The 20,108-nt window shown below is 40.7% G+C and overlaps 1 protein-coding gene across 1 annotated transcript; it reads right to left on the reverse strand.

Annotated features, from left to right (window-relative positions):
- Positions 1-2,058: 2,058 nt before the first annotated feature.
- Positions 2,059-18,589, reverse strand: ALDH7A1 (aldehyde dehydrogenase 7 family member A1). The gene is made up of 18 exons (XM_065860694.2): positions 18,395-18,589; positions 18,173-18,226; positions 17,169-17,234; positions 15,421-15,501; positions 13,223-13,346; positions 12,305-12,437; positions 11,663-11,707; positions 10,588-10,665; positions 9,635-9,732; positions 8,706-8,747; positions 7,261-7,355; positions 6,303-6,387; positions 5,905-6,011; positions 5,174-5,290; positions 4,665-4,762; positions 4,430-4,503; positions 3,364-3,439; positions 2,059-2,569 (listed from the first exon to the last, which is right to left on the reverse strand). Exons 1-18 carry the CDS (start codon positions 18,566-18,568, stop codon positions 2,515-2,517), a joined length of 1,602 nt encoding a protein of 533 aa, XP_065716766.1. The 5' UTR covers positions 18,569-18,589; the 3' UTR covers positions 2,059-2,514.
- Positions 18,590-20,108: the final 1,519 nt, after the last annotated feature.

The raw sequence follows: 20,108 nt of genomic DNA on the forward strand, positions 1-20,108 counted from the left end.
CTGGGACCAGTGATGTGGTGTAATTGTCTCTGAACATGAAGTGTGGTCCGGGTGCCCGCACTTCTGAGATCAGCTGTACAGGACTGGTGTTCATGGTCCCTGTGCAGGAGCGGGCCGGATATCAGTGTTTCCAGATGGTGAGAAATTGCATCATGTATCCCTCACGTTTTATATTCTTTCATTGTCATTATTCTGATTGCTTATCTCTTCCTTTGCTGTTCTGTGAAACTGTTTTTATCCCAACACATGAGTTTTACCTTTTCTTACCTGATTCCCCTTCCCATCCCACCAGGAGGAGGGGATGAGATGGGTGAGTGAGCAGCGCGTGGTCTGAGTTGCCAGGTGGGGCTAAACTACAATGATCACCTGCTGTAATGCCATACTAGCAGTCCAATGACAATGCAGATAACAAGACCTTCGGAACAGTAATTCACATACTCAGCAAAAGTCAGGATGAATTTGTAATCTGCTTACAGAGAGAGCCTGTTATTTGCCTACATAAGGTGGCCCTAATGTGCTTACTCAAAATACACAGAGGTAGTTGCACACGTATTTCAAGCTGAATCCTCTGCAAGATTACTCACAAATTTGTATTGAAATAAAATCAAAAGGTGAAGTTGATCCTTAAAAAATGATTCCTACATTTTTCCATTCACACTCATTTTCAGAATATTTGAAGACCAGTCAAACATCACTCATTTTTGTTCTATTCCATGGCCTGAGTTCACATATCTAAAGCCAGACAGCAGACCTAACATTATTCCTGTAAATTAAACCAGTGGACTTGTGAAATTATGTTATCCAAGAAGTGTATAAAGGTTTTCATTTTCTAGAACAACAGATACTATGCAATGACGCTATTAAAAAAAAACAACAGAACAACTAGTAAGCAGCAAGAAGGTGGAAGGCAGGAGCTCTTTAACTTATTTTTTAATCGTTGAGAGTTTCATAGTGACATTCAGTGCAAAAGAACAGCGGTAAAGAATACTGTTTCTGTAGTTTGGGCTATTTTCAGAATAATTACATCTTGAAATTGGATTCTTTGCCATCTCTGTTTAGGTGATTTCAGTTCTTTCTATGTGCAAATATGCACCATTCTTTCATGAAATCTGTTTCCTAGTTAAATGGCCAAGCACAAAGAGCTACAGGAGAGAGTTCACCTGGCTGTAAGAGACTCAGCAGGAAAAAACTTCGACTGCCTACTGTTTGTTCTATAGAAAGTCAAACCTGAAATACCTTCTATAACATAGATGTAAACTTATAAACACAAGGTATTTTAAAGCTAAATGTTACAGTGAAAGACCAGCTAGCACTGCAGTATGTTGGACCTTTAACACAATTTGGATGACATTGCCATTATAACATCTTAGCAACAAAATAAAACAGAAGCCAAATCAGAGTCCAAGAATCTGCACCCAGAATGAACAGCTGTGCCATGTTCAGAGATGATTGTGGAAATTTGGTACATAAGATTGAAAGGAAAAGAAGTCTCCTCCAAAAACAGTAGATTGAAAAGCTCAGAAGGAAAGCTAAGCTCAGTGGAAAGCTAAATCAGCCTAGTAGCACTCTGTCTTTTCTCATCCTGGACTCCAAGTAAGGCTCCTAAAGGAGCTACTGATCGCTGCGATCTTCACTTGCCACGTGGAACCCTCACGTAAGGTGAAAAGCTAATAAACAATTTGCCTTTTCCTTGCAAACTCCCTCTGGTAGACTATTCTCTCCTGGTTGCATCTTCAGTTCTTCAGCTGCTTTGGCGGCACAGTGTGACAAGGGCTGTGACAACCTGAACTGGCTGTGACTCCTTCTAGTGTCAGAAGGATATTCCAGGAGACTTCGGAAGCCCCCGCTCTTACCCCTTACTTTCCAACACACAGGGTCAAAGTCTCCTTTCTGAATGAGGCAGGAAAATGAAAGTGGTCCTTTCAGCCCAGTGATACTTCTCCCAGCTAGCAGCTCAGTGTGTGAAAATGGATAGTTGGCTTAATATTCCTGCTCCAAAACAATGAACAAAAAAAACCACAAACAAAACCAACCAAACAAAAAACTAGAAGCCCAACGTATCTCACAAAATTTACGTTTATTTATATACTAAAAAATTGCCCTGTACTGCCCACCTCCCAGAGCACCAATTATCTGTTGGAAACCCAGCACATACTTGAAGTATAGACCTGCTAGCTGGAAATATCAGGAAATGGTGGGGAGGAAGGGGATACAGACAGTTTTGATACTGAACTATAGTGATAAGGCAATAGAAAATTACGCAAGCCACCTGAATCCAATTTTGTTAGTTTCAGTCACCCTGTCTTCTTCTCAAAGGCCACGTACTTTTATTTGAAGAGTAAAGTAGTAACTTTATAGATTGAAAGTGAAGCAATTTTAGAGTATCTAATTGTTTGGCATAATTAGTATCCTTGCTGCGGATAAATTCCAGATAACTAATTTTCTTCACCATGAAAGAAGGTGCTTGGTTCTGAAATGTTAGGAGAGTTCATGGCACGTCTGTTCATAAGGCTGTTACTGAAACTTAATTCCTTGAGCCAAAGGTAAATCCTTGCTGTAGTTGATCGTACTGGAAGAGAAACAAGCATTTAGAGATCAGGCTTGACCACTGAGGCAGGTTATACCATCCGTTTCCTATGTACAAGGCTTCTGATTTCTGTCACACATACACAAGACTTCTGTAAGCAGTTTGCCCATTTAAAGCTATGAACTGACTTTACTCCGGTTTTCAATATGGTAATCATGTGTGGGGAAAAACCATATTGCCCATTATCTCTTCCTTGACAGATCAAAGAGAAAGTAAAGTATCATCTCAGTCTCTCACTAGGAGAATGTCCATACAGAAGAATCGAGGTGGGATTACTTATGTTCATAAGCCTGTAGCCTTCACCTGTGCATGTTAGCACAGGTAAAAGCTACAGGAAGGTAGCAGAGAGTGGGAACAGCCAGCCACTACAGGCTGTCAGGAGATATATGGCTAGATATCCAAAACCTAGCTAAATCATCCACCACTGGCAATAGTGCCGCCTCACTGTGGTTGCCACTTCATGTATTTCCTCCATGTATTTCAGTAGTCCAATTTTTTGCCAAGGTCAAAATCAGGCAAGAGGGAAAAAAAAAAGACTTTTTTTTTTCTTTCCCCTCTTGAGGGACAGTGAGTATAGGAAGGTCTTTATCTAGACCCTTTAAATCATCTTTTACTAGTAACACAGATGTAAGTTCTTGCATGAAGGCAATTACACTTATTCATCATTATCTTGCATTTAGCAAAGGTAACCTCCCACAGTCAGGATTTATAAACTTTGAACATTTGCAAGTTTATCTGTAATTTATATTATTAGGAATTCCAGAAGTCTGTCTTACCAAGTAGACCGTCTCATATAAAGTTTCCATGAATCACTTCCAGATTCTCTTCCCCCACCAGTGTGCTTTTCCCCACCTGTAAGAAAGATGTTATAAATGAAAACTTGAAATGTTTTTGGAGCATGGGAATCTGGACTACCTCCAGGAGGTGATAACTTTTATAAAAGCTCATGGAGAAAAATATTCCCTTTCCCTTGTTCTATATCTGAAATAAATTAACAGAAACCATCACATACAACTCACACAGCTAGCTCTCTCCTCATGCTTGATCCAAAAAACATCTGTGATGTGAAAGTCTCATTATGCTGGCACCAGGGGACCTTGTTTTGAAGGTATTTTGTTTTAATATGAGACAAGAGTACAAGAATGCACTAGTTCTTGTATTATTTAAATCGTAAAGTGAATATTTCTTCTTGCCTCCCCTCACTTCCTTCAGTATACACAAAAAAGAGAAATAAAGACAAAAATATATTTAAAGAATTTCTCACAAAAATGCTCTATGCTGTCATTTTTATATACACATGTAAGCATACACAACAAAAATGCTCGTGATTGTTTTAATTTAAACTGGTTTTTTAAACAGTTTTCCACTCAGCCACATCTCTAAACACATTCAGAACATACTTCTGAGTTGCGTTCCCTTGGTGGGAGGAGGAAAATTACGCACAGAATATTTAAAAATCAAACACACAGACTTTTAAAAGCTGAAATCCAACGATCTTTCAAGGTCCCTTCCAATCCCTAACATTCTGTGATTCTGTGATACATCTAGTCAACATCTGTTTTCTGCTAAAGCAGTATCATTCAAAATTAACTTAATATTTTTTCAGAGTCAGCCATTTAAATGAACTGATTTAAACCTTGAAAAATAAGATGGGGAGACCTATTTTATACTAGTCTTACACTGGTAATGCTTTATTCTCATCCAGAGTCACCAGGAAAAAAAATAAAAATGTCCACCCGGCTTTAAGAAAAACGAAGCTTGAGGAAAAATACCAAGTCTCTAGACGTGATACTAGAGGATTTCAACATTTAAAGGATAAAGAAAAAAGCATAAGTAACATACCAAAAGCTCCTCCAATCTCAGCCCCACTAGTTGGGATATTGACATTCACAATTCCACAGTCAGATCCCCTTGGCCTACAAAGGTAAGACACAATTACTCCTCAGGATCAGGAAAAGCTCCTTTCCTAAAATGAGGGCTATAAAATGCTCAGCTAGCATTGTGCATAGGTTTACAAAATAAATGAAAGACTCTAATCATATGCTTCAGGAAGGTAGAAAAATAACTTAAATTATACCCAAGCCAGCGGAAAATCCTTCCCAAATCTTTAGTAAAGATACTGCTGGAAAGACCTTGTTTTACTTCATTATTCCAGGCAAAAGCCTCCTCTTCTTCCTAAAATGAACATAAAATGACCATTCAAAGCACAGCAGTTACAAATAAGCACTGTGAGAAAAAAATCCAATGCACCAGACATAATGCAAATACACTGTATGCTACCTGAAAAATATACATGCACCAAATTTGGGACAGGACACCTCCACCACTGCTCAAAACATACATGAGCAATAAAAAAATCTATTCCTGTACAGACTGTCATCTTAATTGCAGTGCTTTTCACAGAAAATTCATAAATGTAGCTACACAGTGAGGTAAGCTATTACAGGGGATATCTCACAGTGCAGAACAACAGTTGCCACTTCTTAAAGTGCCAGGACAATTACATGAACACGACATACATCTGAAATCTCCCTTCTCTTCTGTTGGCATCCTTGACACCTGACTAACTCCCCATTGTTATTTTACCTTAAATTTCAGCACATATAGTATGGGGGCAAATGTCTCAGTGTGGACAATGGGTGCATCATGAGGAAGGCCAGTCACAATGGTTGGTTCAACATAGTTTCCAGGGCGATTTATAACCTTCAAAACACATAAAAGCAGAAACAAGTGAGGAAGCTCAAACCAGCATCCTGCTTAGCACAAGTGTAGGACGGGAATCCTTCATGGTCTGACTGTTATAGTTGTGCCTAGCAATCAGAAATAGAAGGTCAGGTCAATTGAGTAGGTAACTTTGATTAGAACTTCAAAGGTATTAGGAATAAAGAAGGTGCCAGAATTGCCAGAGTGATAGGTCCATGAGAATTAAACATCCCATATGATGAAGATACGCAAGTGGCTCCCTTGAATCTTCAGAATTTCCTGAAGTTTGATATTATGAATCCAGGCACAAAACAGCAATTCTTTGTTATGTGTTTGATACTCATTTATGTTTCTGTTTGCATTTTTACCATCACCTGTGACTAGGGAACAGCCAAAAGCTCTTAGTCATTTATTGGAGAAGAACACAGCTCCTAAATAGACCCATCTTTACCCTGAAGACAGGATCATAATTCAAACATTCTGAGACTGACTAGCTTAACATCCTGTAACGGCTGATGGGACAAATTGAGGTACAATCTTGGCTGAAGCCACCATGTCACTGAATTCTTTTTCCTAGAGCGCTAAATGTAGCAGGGAGAATACAAGTAAGTCACCTTTCCACCGCAGACGACAGAGCCACCCTGTTGTTTTGCTTGTTCTACTGCATCAAGGAACATTTTCACAGCTTCTTTGGTATGAAGAGGCCCATAGAGAGTGTCAGCTAAAAACCAAAGATCCAAAGACATACTTTCAGCAAAACTGTATACATTTCAAAATATCCTTAGAATGACATTTGGGAAGTAATCATTTCACCTGTCCAAGATGAGCAGTAGTAGATGGATTCTTTATCTTCCTTTCAGAGTTTGTATTCTAAATGAAATCAGCTATACCCACTCCCTGGTAAACTGCTAAAACTGGATGGTTTTGATCTATAAACTCTTTGAAATTTAAACACAAAGAAACAAACAGAAACTTGTCTCCTAAACCCATGAGTTGGCAAACAGCTACTTACAATCCCACGGATCACCAATGCGGATCTGGGCATACGCCTTAGCAAGCTTTGCCACCACCTCATCATGGATGCTTTCATGGAGGAACTAAACAAAACACGGTAAGAAGGCTGTAAGATAGCTCAGCTTATGTAACTTCCTGAAGTACAACTACACTTTGAACATGGCTGACTGAAGAGTGGAGATAGTGTTGCTCATATTCAGCAAATCCTAAAATTAAACCCACGAGCAGGACATCAAAACAGCACCAACACTATGGAATGAAGATCTAAAATCTTCAACATGAAGATTTAAAAGAAGTCAACAAACAAAAACCTGTTTAGGTTTCACTTATACCTTCTCAGATTAATAGTATCTACATGTTCTGTAAATGTTTCGGTTAAGCGCTTCAGGACAAATACTGAAGTGTTTTTTATTGCTATAATTTGAGTAATCACTGTTCTTCTTATACACCCAAAGTTAACCCACATCAATTTTGGTGAATATTTACCCCATCAACCCAACCCTGAAAAGACTATACAGACACAGGCTGACATTATAACACCTTTAAACTTTTTGAAAATTACGGGTTAAAATTAATAATAAAGTAAGCAACACACACTCTTGCTTTCCTGAAATCTAAATCCTGCACCAAAATTTGTAGCAGGCACAAGTAAAGCAGCACTGACAATGAAAACAGAGAGAAATACCGGAATTATGATAAGTTTTATTTTCCTGAGTTCTAGCACCAGGTACATTTAGAAACACATACAAAAAAACTCTTCAGAGCTAGAAGTACAGTAGTATGACAAATGACCATCTTATTTTCCCATCATACCAATTTTTGACAAAGCAAAAATGCGTTTCATAGATTATTTCTTGCTCTTCATAATATTAGGAATTGTCATGCATTTTCTGAGCTAATTTGGAATTAATTTTCAACTTGGAGCTGCCCAAATCAGACAACATACATTTACTCACCAGCCGTCTAACAGTTGTGCACCTCTGACCTGCTGTTCCCACAGCAGCAAACAGAGCAGATGGGATGACGAGGTTCAGATCTGCATCTTCAAACACTTAACAAAAATAAAAACATCAGCATGTTAATGAAGTAAACAGGTAGTTCACAAGACTTAAGACACAAAACAATATAATAAACTGACAGGTTGGTCAAGAAGCATTAGGAATAGCAGCACGAGCATAGAACACTAAGATATACAGAAACATCTCCAAACTTCTACTACTTTTACACCTGGAATTAAACATTTGCAACTGAACACAAACATAGGTCTGAACAACTAAACATAGCCTTTTGCAATAAAGCTTGCAAAGAACCTGAGTTTCATTTTAATTCAAGAAACTACAAGCATTTTCTTGCCGTTTCATCACCTTGTCCTATCACTGAGATGTTGAGAAGCATAAAGAAACAACAGCAAAGTGTATCCAGACAGCATGCAAAAAGGTAGCTGAAACACACAAGTACACAATAATGTAAAATATAACTGAGCTGAACAAATTCATCTGGCTAGAAAACAGCGGGCTGTTTAAAGCAAAGCTAGTACATAAAAGCCTCAAAGGATCCCTCAGCTTAGCCAGTCCCACAGAATTCTCTAAGTATCCAAAATTATTATTAAACTTGGGACAAAGTCCAATCAAAAAATGTTTATGCCATCATTCTAAACCAATTCCAGAAAACACAGGACTTTCATAAGAAAAAGGAAACAATTTTCTAAGTATTAAGTTTGTGGTACTGGCTGTGAAGCAGCACAGGAAAAAAAAAAAAGACCTGCTCAAATGTGGTTTTCAAAAGAGCTTAATATTCTAGATAGGCAATTACATTTGTTCATGGTATGAAAAAGGTGAAAAAGAAGGCCTTAACAAAACAGGACAGCAATTTAAGCATTTATCTAGCTTGTATTTTCTTTGCATCACTTTGCTCAGCTTCACAGGGTTTATGCTATGTTTTTCTGGGAAATGGATCATACCTTAAGCTACTTAAGCCTGTAATACGTGCTACTGAAACAAATACCTGCATGCTTTGATTTCAAGTATCGTAAGTGTGTTAGACTTTATATAATGTGTACCTGTTTTCTAAAATGTAAAAATGTGGTGTTCACAAGATAAGAACTACCCTAAAATAAATTTATTTAGCATTGTCCACGTCCCAATACTGAAGCTCCCTGCTTCTCCCACTCCCTTCTTCACTTCAATGGTGAATACATACGAGAACTTGAACTTTCATTTTTTATTTTAAATACTACCCCTCCACAACACTGAAGACTGAAGAAAAACCCCATGACATTCTACTAGACTTTTTAAACCTCCCGGGGTGGGGAGGGAAGAAAAAAGGGACAATTTACTACAAACATTTGCATACTAACTTCCAAATATCACCTATGGGACTAAATTTCTACAGTGCATGTTACCAATAATGGCATTATTTCCTCCCAGTTCCAGCAGACTTCGACCTAATAAAAATGAAAAAAAAACAAGTTGTCATGCACACATGTATTCACTGCACCTCATTCAGTTAGCTCACCTCTAACTAGAGCTAGGTTTCATTAAACATATTTTTCTCAATAGACAAAATGTTTTAGGCATTACAGTCAACTAAAAGCTCTAAGCAAAGCAGAAAATTACACCAAATGCAACATCTATCACATATTGCGAAGAAAGATATTTGGAAAGCAGTTACGACAGAAAGAAGCTTAAAAAATACACAAAAGTAGCACTGGAAAGAAAAATAGGAAAACAAGAAAAGTTGCAGCATAAACAGTATAATACCGACAAAGAAGAGGAAGAAGTGCTACAGAGATCAAACATAAAATTTAAATAGGTTTATTTATTTTTCTGCCAACTGTTCTATTTCAAAACTGAGAGAAAAAATTACCATCTACTTCTGGGTGAACATTTGCAATCTGTTTGTTGGTTGGTTGGTTGTTTTTTCTACACTCCTATGAACTTCAAATGTGTAAAAAGAGAAAATCCTATTTACAAGGTTTTCCACTTAAAAGTAAAAAGTTAGAATCCAGCAGCTGTGCAGGGACTCACGCCTGTACACATTTAAATATTTGCAACAAAAACAGCACCTAAAAAAATCCTAACTTTTCTCCTGTATTTCTAAGTAAAAGGTGAGGGGGCTTTTATCCATGAACATATTGCCGAAAGACCATAGACCTTGGCTGTTCATCTTGACAATGTCAACACAACTATATTCATGGACCTCCACAAATTACCTGTAGGGCCATGGATTTGTGGAAGCCCTGGAAAAAATGTTGAGTTATTTTAAAATCCTATAGCACTCCCCTGCCTTTCTCAACCATGGAAAGAAATAGAGGAGAACCCACACACTCACCAAATCTCTCCTGAACCATAAGTGCCACTTGCTTGCCCACTTTCGTGCTGCCAGTGAAAGACACTAGGTTCATTCTCTCATCTCTCGCCATTGCTGTTCTGCACAACAGGAGACATACCACCATGTCCAACGGAAGAGCAGACTACTGAAAAAATTGCCTGCACCTTCCAGATAAACCAACTTCAACCACGGAGATATTTCAAAGTCAGAGCCACTTCTTTGGAAACATCAGGTGATTGAGCAGATGGCAAGAAAGCTGCTGCTTAGTCAGAAAAGAGGAACAAGGTTGTTTCCCTCCCCCTTTTCAGACTATAAGAGCACCACCTGTACTAATTTTGAAATTCAATCTAAAGTGAGTAGTGACATTGGCTGAAATTGTTACGTTCCCTAAGAAAATATGCATACCTGTGGCTTTTTTTAATGCTTACCATCTGTTTTGTCTTCTCTTGAATGCTCAAAAGAATAATCTGGATATACATTTGTACTTGGAACTTCCTCATTTTAATACTCAAACAAAATAATTTGATTTGTATAGCTTCCAAGCACGGGTATGCATCTATGAGCAAGTGCAGAGCCCTATCTGAGCATGGAAAATGGGGAAGTATTCTCCCCCACAAGAGGTCCTAAAGACCAACGGACTAGAAAATGAAAACTCTTAAGAACATGATGAGTGGAATTTAACATTAGCTGTATTCTTTGGGTGTAAGTATACGCAGAAGTAGAATATAAACTTAGCCATGTCTCTCCATTAAATATATGATCTCACAACAGCAAGTAGAAATATGCGTTCTGTTTACAGCAGGGCCAGAGTTTCAGACCAGTTGATTAAAATGATGGCAACAAGTACGTGCATGTGCTGGGAACTCCTGGAGATCAGAAAAACTTTGAGAAATACCTCAAAGAATATTATTCATCCCTACACATCTTCACAAGACACAATAAATGTTACCTACCCAATATCCGCTCCACCACAAACCAGAGAACAGATTGCTCCAGGCACTTTGTTATCCTCCAGGACTCTGGCAATTATCCTAGAATCAGAGACAAAAATTTCAGAGGTTTCTGACAGGTGCCTGTAACATGGAACGAACCATTAAAACTGTCTGACCATGCACATGAAGAAGGTACAGATTTTTAAAAATCAGCAGTCTGGCAGTTAAATGACATGTAGTTTGTACTATACATAACACATTTCTCTCTTAAAGACTTTGGAGTTACAGCCACAGGTCACACAGAAGTAAGACTCCAAAATATATCCACTATGTGTTCACACAATTGGCACAGACAAGCATTAGATCAGTGTGTAAAAACCTTGGCTGTATAGTCTTTCACCATTAGAAAGAGACATTTATATAACTTTATGGAGCTACACAAAATACCCATAAGTAGTTTGGGGCCACTGTTCTCCAAAGTTAATGTTAAAGCTACAAGATTTAATAATCAGTTATTTTGAAGGGGCATATTTCTATGTAGCATTTAAAAATGTATGTTATTTTTAGCAAACAATAGATACGTTTTTAAAATGTTGATATAGTAAGCAAAATAGCAATAAACCTAGAGTCATTATCACTATGACATTTATTCTTTGGAGTTCTTCTCTTTTTTTATTAACTTTTGAAGCCTGGAAACTCATGCTGAAGAGTTACTAGGGTTGGATAAAGACTGTGGGAAAGCATCTTCAGGACATAGGTCTACATGGCCAGCCAGAAGAATTTGCAAAGAAACTGACAAAGTTGGGCTGAGAGTCCCAAAAAAGGGATTATTAAGAAACACAAGTAAGTGATCAAGAAAAGCTGAATTTCACAAGCAGTTCATCTCCTACAAGGAACCAAATTGCATAGCTAGCCCTACTACACCAGAAGCACAGTCCTGCTCCCAGAAAAAACTGTCCAACAGTATAGGTAACATCCTATGTATACTGTGATTTCTAAGGTTACAAGGGGAAGTAGTTCTTCTGATCACAAGCACTACGTCAAACAGAAAAGTTGTTTAAAAAGTAAACCAGAAAGCAAAGAAACCAGAACTTACTTTGTAACAGCAACACTAATGAGTGATGTTGTAGGAGCACCCTTCCTAAAAAGAAAAAAAAATAGAAAGAATGAAATTATTTTATTTTCAGTTCTTCGAGGATTAGAAATAATTCAAGCATGCAATTTTTATGTTATCTGAAATACAGCACATTTTGGTTAGGCCGGTTTTCAGATGCATGTCAAGACAGGAACTCAAGTGTTTCTCTCCACAGCTTACCATTCAGAGCTTCTGCCAAAATCCACATGAACAAGAACTATGCTAGACACTACAGTGAAGCAGGTAGATGAAAGCGAAGCAGGGGCTGGGAGAGGAAGTAAAGCTACTTTTTTTTTACTTAGAGTCTTAATTTTAGGTGTAGCAATTCTGAAAATATTAACTGTTCTCTACAACTGCCACAAGACCTCCACCTGCTTCTTTTTTAACAGGCCATTTGGCTAAGTTCTGGACAAGCCTCAGTCTGTCTCATAAAACAGGTTACCATAAAGTAAAAGCAAGCTCTTTGACTACAGTGAACCTAAAAGTAAATAGAAATTAAGCCTACATGAGACAGAAACACCAGACATTTGATAACTATTTCATGCCTGAGATAACAACTCTCTAATTTTAAAACAGTTAGTACACTGGAGAGCTATATCTTACCAGATGCAAGCATTTCCACAGATCATTGCAATTGCGCTGTTCCATCCATAAACTGCTACCGGGAAGTTAAAGGCAGTGATGATTCCTACTAACCCGAGGGGATTCCACTGCTCTATAAGGGCATGGCCAGGTCCTGAAAGCAAAGACACAGTGTAATTTATTTTGCACCATTTAATGTTTCTTTAAAAAGGAAACTGTGCGAGCAAGGGGCACGGCATCACTCCTCTGTCCATCACAGCACTGGCTTGTGGAGACCTGTATGACATGTCCTCTGCAGCTCACTGGGAACAACATTAGCTAGGTTGTGGAAAAAATATAATAACAGGACAACATGAAGTTTTGCTATTTTAACAATTCAGTTAACAGAATGGTAATTGCTTGTTAAACAATAACTGACAAAAAGGTCTCTCATTTCTTAGTGGCTGCTGGACTTTTTACCAACTTTCCTCTAGCACGTTAATTAACAAATAAATCCAAGAGGATCTAATGCTTCAAAGAGTGGAGAGAAAAATCTATATCCTCTCTTGCTACATGACACAGGCTAGATAGTTCTTTAGGTGGCACTACTGCCTACCAGCACATCTATTCCTAGACAACATGCTCCCTAAATAACTCATAGAACAGAAATTTTGCTGCACTACATCACTGTAAATTTAAGCTACATCTCCATCTCTTCATTCGTTAGAAACAAATGAAACACAAAAAACACCACCACCCCCCCAAAAAAAAAAACAAAACAAACACACACAAAACACACACACAAACACCACACACACACACCACACACACAACACACACCACACATACCACACACACCACACACACAAAAACCAAACAAAAACCAAACAAAAACAAACAAACAAAAACCACAAAAAACCACACCACAACAGAAAACAACATGTATGCACATATACTAACTTTCTGAAGGCAAGACAGGTCCACCAATCATTCGGGATAAACCTAGAGCATAGTCGCACACATCAACATACTCCTGCACTTCCCCAACACCTTCCACAAAAATCTTTCCCATTTCCAAAGAGACCTGAAAAAATTAAGAGGAAGAAAAAAAAAAAAATTCCCTTGCATCCAAAACACATTTTGTCTCCCACTAATGTCAGGCATATCTGTACACCAAGTAAGATTTAATACACTTATTTTTATCAGAGGAGATTAACTTCTTCCTCAGTTATTCTCATCTTAAAGAAAGAATGCAATAGGCAACTAGAAAGGACTCAAATTCCCATGTGATAGCAGGAAATTAGAAGAAGAAATTAATGAACGGAGGAAATCAAAAATAATCTGCTGAAAGGAGTATCGAACAGTAATCAGGTTCATAGGTTTAGATCAATGATACTCTGAATTTCCATCAGGACATTTGCATACATTGTGGACCAAGTATGGAATAAATTGGAAAAGAGGGCTGACTCTTCTCCAGGAAAAGGAAATGGTCATTTACATTTTTCATAAGCAAAATACTCATTTCACAACACTTTAAAGTGAGTTTGAGAGATTCCATTTTCAGACACCGCTGAAAATGTCTACTCATCTTCACTAGTTTTGTAACCCAGGATGTTTAGGATTGCTTTTTCTTTTTTTTTCTAGCTGAAGTCAATCCTAAACTATGCCCTTCTGTCAAAAGCATGTTAGATGTGCACAACAGACATAGACTATCAACAAGAATAAGCTAGTATTTGAAGACATTTTCCTTCAAAAGTGAGAAAATTCACTAACTTAGGAATTGAGAAGTCATTCATTTACCCCCACTTGATTTTACAGTCATGCTCTAATATCTAGGTGTGACTTTCACAGAGATGTCATCCACCAATTTAGACAGATGACTGTACTTTGAATAAGCTGTTAAGTGAGGAATCAGGTTTGAAGGATTGCCACAAGATTTTACTGCCCTTATAAAGGTCAAAATAAAAATGACTAAACATATTTCTAGGTATTCATATGATGCTTGTGGTCATCTTGAGAGAGAAGGAACAGCCCCTGTCTGTGTCCAGAAATGGAGGGGCATGAGACATATCTACTAAGAGCAGTGAGTCTGTAAGTGCAGTAGGAATACATCTGGATACTTGACAAAGACATATTGAGGCGAGGCTGGAAATTTCCAACAGCATATGGAAAGGTGAGTTGCCATACCTTTCCCTTTTACATATTCTAAAGTCAGGAAAAGTCCTAAAACCTACCACACAGCTTTCACCCTAGAGCTCACCTCCTACCCTGGAAGAGCTGAACAGACTTCTTATCTGTTTGAGAAAACTAGAAAAATGCTCTGGTAATAAGCAACAAGTTTTGTCCAAGGAACATACAGCAAAGTTCTGTCTGCCCACACTCACCAGGGAAGCTGTACAATTTTTGAATATAAAAGTATGTTAGCACTCTTAATTCCACCATGGAAACTCTGCTGTGGAGACAACATCAAGGGAAACAGCAGAACAAAGTTTTGTAGGTTAACAATATGGGCCTGACTACACATGGAGTTATTCACTGACAGCTCTGTCTGAATAGCAGCAATGCAGGCAAGCCCTGTAAAAGGAAAGTAGCAAGTTCCCCACTTGTCTCCTTTTCTTCCCTAGCAACTAGCAAGTGTTTTAAAGGAGCGGTCCTTCAGCCTTTATGTCTTGCACAGCAATGCAAGATCTCAGTAAGATTATCTCACCTTCTGAAGTCTTATACCTTCACATGTCAGTTTGCAAAATCCTACAGATCACCAGAAAGACTTCAAGGTTAAAAGCTCTGTATTACAGGAAGGTCTCTTTCAGGACACTTTTAGAATCAGACAGTGCCCTGTCTCACAGACCAGTGGGAAAACAGCAGGGCGACAGTTGTAACGCTCCTCCCAGCCAGATGCACAGGTTCAGAATGAATCATGCTTTCTTTTCCTATTTTATACTATCATTTTCAGTTTAGGATGCCAGAATGCAATCTTACATGTTTCTATTTTTCCATTTAAAAAAAAAAAAAAACCTGAAGTTTCTTTAGGCAGGCTAACAGAACTAATGACATTTTAACAATTATTAAGGTTAGTATTCCTGACTAGTACGCTAAAAATGGTCTTGACATACTCCTTCCCCCAACACCAAGTTAAGCTGCTTCTTCAAACACCTTACCAAACTTCCCAAAACTTTGATTTTTTGTCTCAGGGCATCACCAATCTGCCGCACTATTTCTCCACGCTTAGGTGCAGGGATCTAGTCAAAACAAAAAAAAAACCAAAAGAATCTATTTGAGACTGAAAATCTGTGAATTCTGCTGCATATATATGGCTAGTTTTCTACTTCTACAGTAAGAAATCACTAATTGCTCTGCTTTTCCCCCATCTTCCCAAGACATTGTTACTTGGTCATTTTTATCATGCACACCACTTTACCAGAAACTGTTTCCATCCTCAGTGAGACTGATAACACTACACAAATTTATGTCTGTTCAAAACTTCAGTTCCACTGAATATTGACAGAATAATTCAGATTATTAGTTATGCTGCTCCTGTTGAGCTACACCACTCACAATGCCCCCAAACAATCAGCTGCACCCCAGGAGACAAGTTTTTTATAAAAGCACAATTACCAGTTTCTGAGCTTCTGAAGTGTACTTAACATCACATTTTCAAATTTTTTTTTCTGTATGGCAACAGCTGCTGGCATTTATTTTGTTAGCAGATGCTGAGATGGACAGAAGCCTCAATTATGGAAAAATTAAATCCCTATACCAAGTATTAATAGATTTTTTTTAATGTGTTATCAGTATGCTACATAACAATCAATAGCCACGCTCAATAATAAACCATACACATGCAACTCGATTTACAGGGTCAGAAACTGCTGAGGAACAGTTCTCTGGAAAGAGGGAGGTGAGGAATACATATCAATGCAAGCACATCTCTTTACAGGCCAAATCTTTCAGATAAGCTCATTACAAGCAACGAAATTCACAAAATAAAAACAAACAGCCTTGAGACTTGAAAGCATTAGATCTGCTGGTTGTTAGATTGCTTTCAAATTATTTCCAAGCACATTAGGAGCTGGTATACACTCACCAACGTTGTATTCCCAAATTGTAACAAAAGAACACATACTAACATATCCTGAGGAAGCTACTGCATTTGTCCTAAACTTTATTCTCTTCAGACAAGGTGAAGGATTTGCTGGATAAAATACAGAATGGCCAACCCCTTATGAAATTCAGGTTTCAGCTTGTATCAAACAAACACCAGGGAGCTATAAAAACCAAGCCTGGCACGGTCAGCAAGAGAATGTATGCTGGCTGGACACAGTTTGTACAGGTGCACTGAGAACTACAGCTTGCTAAGGAAAAACAGTCGAGCTACTGCCTGAGACAGAAACGTAACACTAAAGTTTTGGAAAAATGTAGCAGTTTCATGAAACACAAGGACAGCTGGTGAACAAAAAAAAAGCAAACTCAAAACCAGCAGTCTTCCTCACCCCATGAGAACAAGATTATCACCACAAGTTAGGTACCCAAATATTCTGCAGAGTTCTCACAGGAGAAAGCATGCTGTAACAGGAAGTTAAACACACCCCCAGGGAGAATTTGCTCACTACAAGGTTTCTGAACTTCAGCAGATCTCTTGGCAATGGCTTATAGGCACAAACCTGTGCAAATTTGCCCAGCTTTTCAAAACAAACATTTTCCACAAGTCAATGCCCTCATCTTTGTACCTCAATGGTAATGTGTGCAACTTGTGTGGATTTGTTTCTAAAGGTCCTCATTACAGATTTTTGCTTTAACGCAACATATACAATATGAACATGTTTTTACAACTGCACCTGACAGGGAAATTGAATGGCCTTTACCTGCCAGAGGTATGCTTATAAAAGATAAGTCTCTGTTAACTTACATCAGCCCAGACCTTCCATGCCTCTTTAGCCTTCTTCACTGTTTCTTCATAATCCTCCAAATTAGCCTACGGGAAGAAGCATGCAAAAGGAAAAGTTCGGAAAACCAAAATCCCACAACAAACACCACAGAAAAGCTTCTGCATCCCAAGCAAGACATTTCTAGTGGACAGTGCTGCAGTACAGAATACCACTTTCACAGGACGTTAATATAGTTTGGTCCCAATATGGCATGTCAATTTGCTTGAAGCTACTGTTGAGAAAAAGTATGCTGCCTAAGCAACAAGAACAAAAAGTTAGCAGAAATTTTCCTTCATATCACAAAGGGTGCTCCATAAAGAATAGTTATAAGGGAAGCATTCATCATATATAGATTCATAGAATTGTTTCGGTTGGAAAAGACCTTTAAGATCACAGAGTCAAACTGTTAATCTGGCATGGTCAAGTCTTTTATCTTAGATACTACTAAACAGAGGCTATCAGGACTCTCGTACTCCATCAGCCTCACATAATAGGCCAATGAGATGGGAAATAAGAACACTTAGAAGCAGGCAGTTAGCGCCACAGCACTATTCTTACACTAAAAACTTGCACAAATTTACCACGTGAACGCCACGTTGCTCTCCCTCATACGCCCCCGGCGAGTCGGCTCCACCGAACAGCCACGATCGACCCGTTCTGTACCGCCCGAACACAGGCAGCAAAGGCTCTACCCAACACCCCTTGTGAGAGCGGGCGGGGGGCGGGATGTAGGGAGGCACAGCCGGTTTTCTCCCCGCACAGCCACAGGCCCGTCTCCAGCAGCGGGCCCGAGCTGGGCTGAGCTCCAACAACCGCCGCGGGGTTCCCACTCCCACCGCCTCCCACCCTGGCGGCCTCGTGCTCCCCGCGAACCCTATGGGAAGGAGGAGAAGCTCTCCAACCAAGCCCCGAACAACCCCCACTCCGGCCTCCGGCCCTTCCCTGCCCCCGGGGCCCTCGCCCGGGCCGGGCCGGGCCTGCTCACCTGCTGGACGCTGGCGATGGGCTGGTTGTTGGCGGGGCAGAACGTCGTCACCACCTACGGCAGGAAGGGGGGCATGAGCAGGAGGGCCGCGGTCGTCTCTCTGCCCCACGGAGGGGACGCAACGCCCAAGGGCCCCGCCGAGGTCCCCGCGACGCGGCACCGCCCCCCACCCATCAGGACCCGGCTCCCGCTCCCCTCCTCACACCGCTCCGTCGCCCGCACCTGGCCGCTGCCGCCCCAGCGCCCGTTGTACACGCCCGGATTCTCCTCCTGCAGGCCCAGTTCCCGCAGCCAGGCGTAGCGCGGCTGGCTGACCAGCAGGGTGGACATGGCGGCTGCCCTGGCCCCGCACCGCACCCCCAGCAGCGCAGCTGCAGCGACCCGCACCGCCAGCATCACCGCGACCGCCCGCGGCGGGGGGGGGGGGGGCAGAGTGCGCGAGTGGGCGGAGCAAGTGGGCGGGGCAGGGGCGCGCGCAATGGCCGCACCCCGCCCCGACCCCCTGCAGCCAGCGCCGATTGGTGAGTGCGCCCCTTTGCCGGGCCCCGCCCCGCCTGCATGCCTCTGCCTGCCCCCTCCCTGCCCCCTCCCTGCCCCCTCCCTGCCCCCTCCCTGCCCCCTTCCTGCCCCTTCCTGCCTCCTCCTGCCTCCTCCTGCCTCCTGCCTGTCCCCTCTGTGCCTGCCCACTGCCTGCTTCCCTGCCTGCCTGCCTCCCTACCTGCCCCCGCTTGCCCCCCTGCCTGCCTCCCTGCCTGCCCCCCGCCTGCCCCCTCTCTGCCCCCTCCCTGCCCCCCGCCTGCCCCCTCCCTGCCCACTGCCTGCCTCCCTGCCCACTGCCTGCCTCCCTGCCTGCCTCCTGCGTGCCCACTGCCTGCCCACTGCCCCCCGCCTGCCCCCCGCCTGCCCCCTACCTGCCTGCCCACTGCCCTCCTCCTGCCTGTCCTCTGCCTGCCCACTGCCCTTTCCCTTGCCTGCCTGCTGCCCTGTCTCCTGCCTGCCCACTACCAGTCCCCTGCCGGTTCCCTATCTGCCTGCTGCCCTCTTCCCTTCCTGCCCCCTGCCTACCTTGGATGGGGACAAAAGGGATAGAGCCTAAGCCAGTGGAGTCCAAAATCCTCCCCTGTTATGGGTTCCCCTCAAGGGCCAGGGCACATGACAGGGAGTGCAGTGCAGGGTAGGTGAGTAATTTCTAATTGCAGCAGAAAATCACAGAATCACAGGCATCAAAACATGGAAAAAAACCCCATAGCTATTGTTGTTCAATGAAGAAGTAATAATACTAGGAAGTAATAGTATGCATGATCATTTTCATTCTTTAATATCATGCTTGAATCTCAATGAAGTAGCTTCAGCTTCTAGGCCAGCCACTTAAACATACTATGGCGTTTGTGATTTTACGATACTTTTATTTCTCCTCTCCTGGATATGGGACTAACATGCTTACCTCAGCTGATGTGTACTCATCTTGCAAAACTGCAAGTGATTTTTATCCCATGTTTTTAAATTGTTGTTCCCATTGAGAAGCTTTCAAAATTTAGATGACTTATTTTGATGATGAAACATTTTCAGGAATGCAGTATTTTCTGAATGACCAAACAAATTAGGAATAAAGCCTGATACTAAGCTTTAAATGCCTTGGTGCATACTTAAAGGAGAGAACTAAAATGCCACTGATCTCAAGAACGTCATAATTAAATTTTGGATTCCACAACTATGCACTTTTTCTTCCTGCGAATTGCATTAACAATAAATAATTTACTCTTTAAGAAATGGTTGTTCAAGTAATTTTGTTGAACGAAAAGTATCTTTGGATAATGTCACTAGGTTAGTATAATGAAGTTCAAGAGCTGAAGTTACCATTGTCACTTGTACGGGAAAGCTGGGTTTGGATACTATAAAACTCAAAAAGGCTGCAATCCATTCCCCTTTGAGACGA

Source organism: Patagioenas fasciata, chromosome Z (assembly GCF_037038585.1).
Source record: "Patagioenas fasciata isolate bPatFas1 chromosome Z, bPatFas1.hap1, whole genome shotgun sequence".
Classification (NCBI taxonomy): domain Eukaryota; kingdom Metazoa; phylum Chordata; class Aves; order Columbiformes; family Columbidae; genus Patagioenas; species Patagioenas fasciata.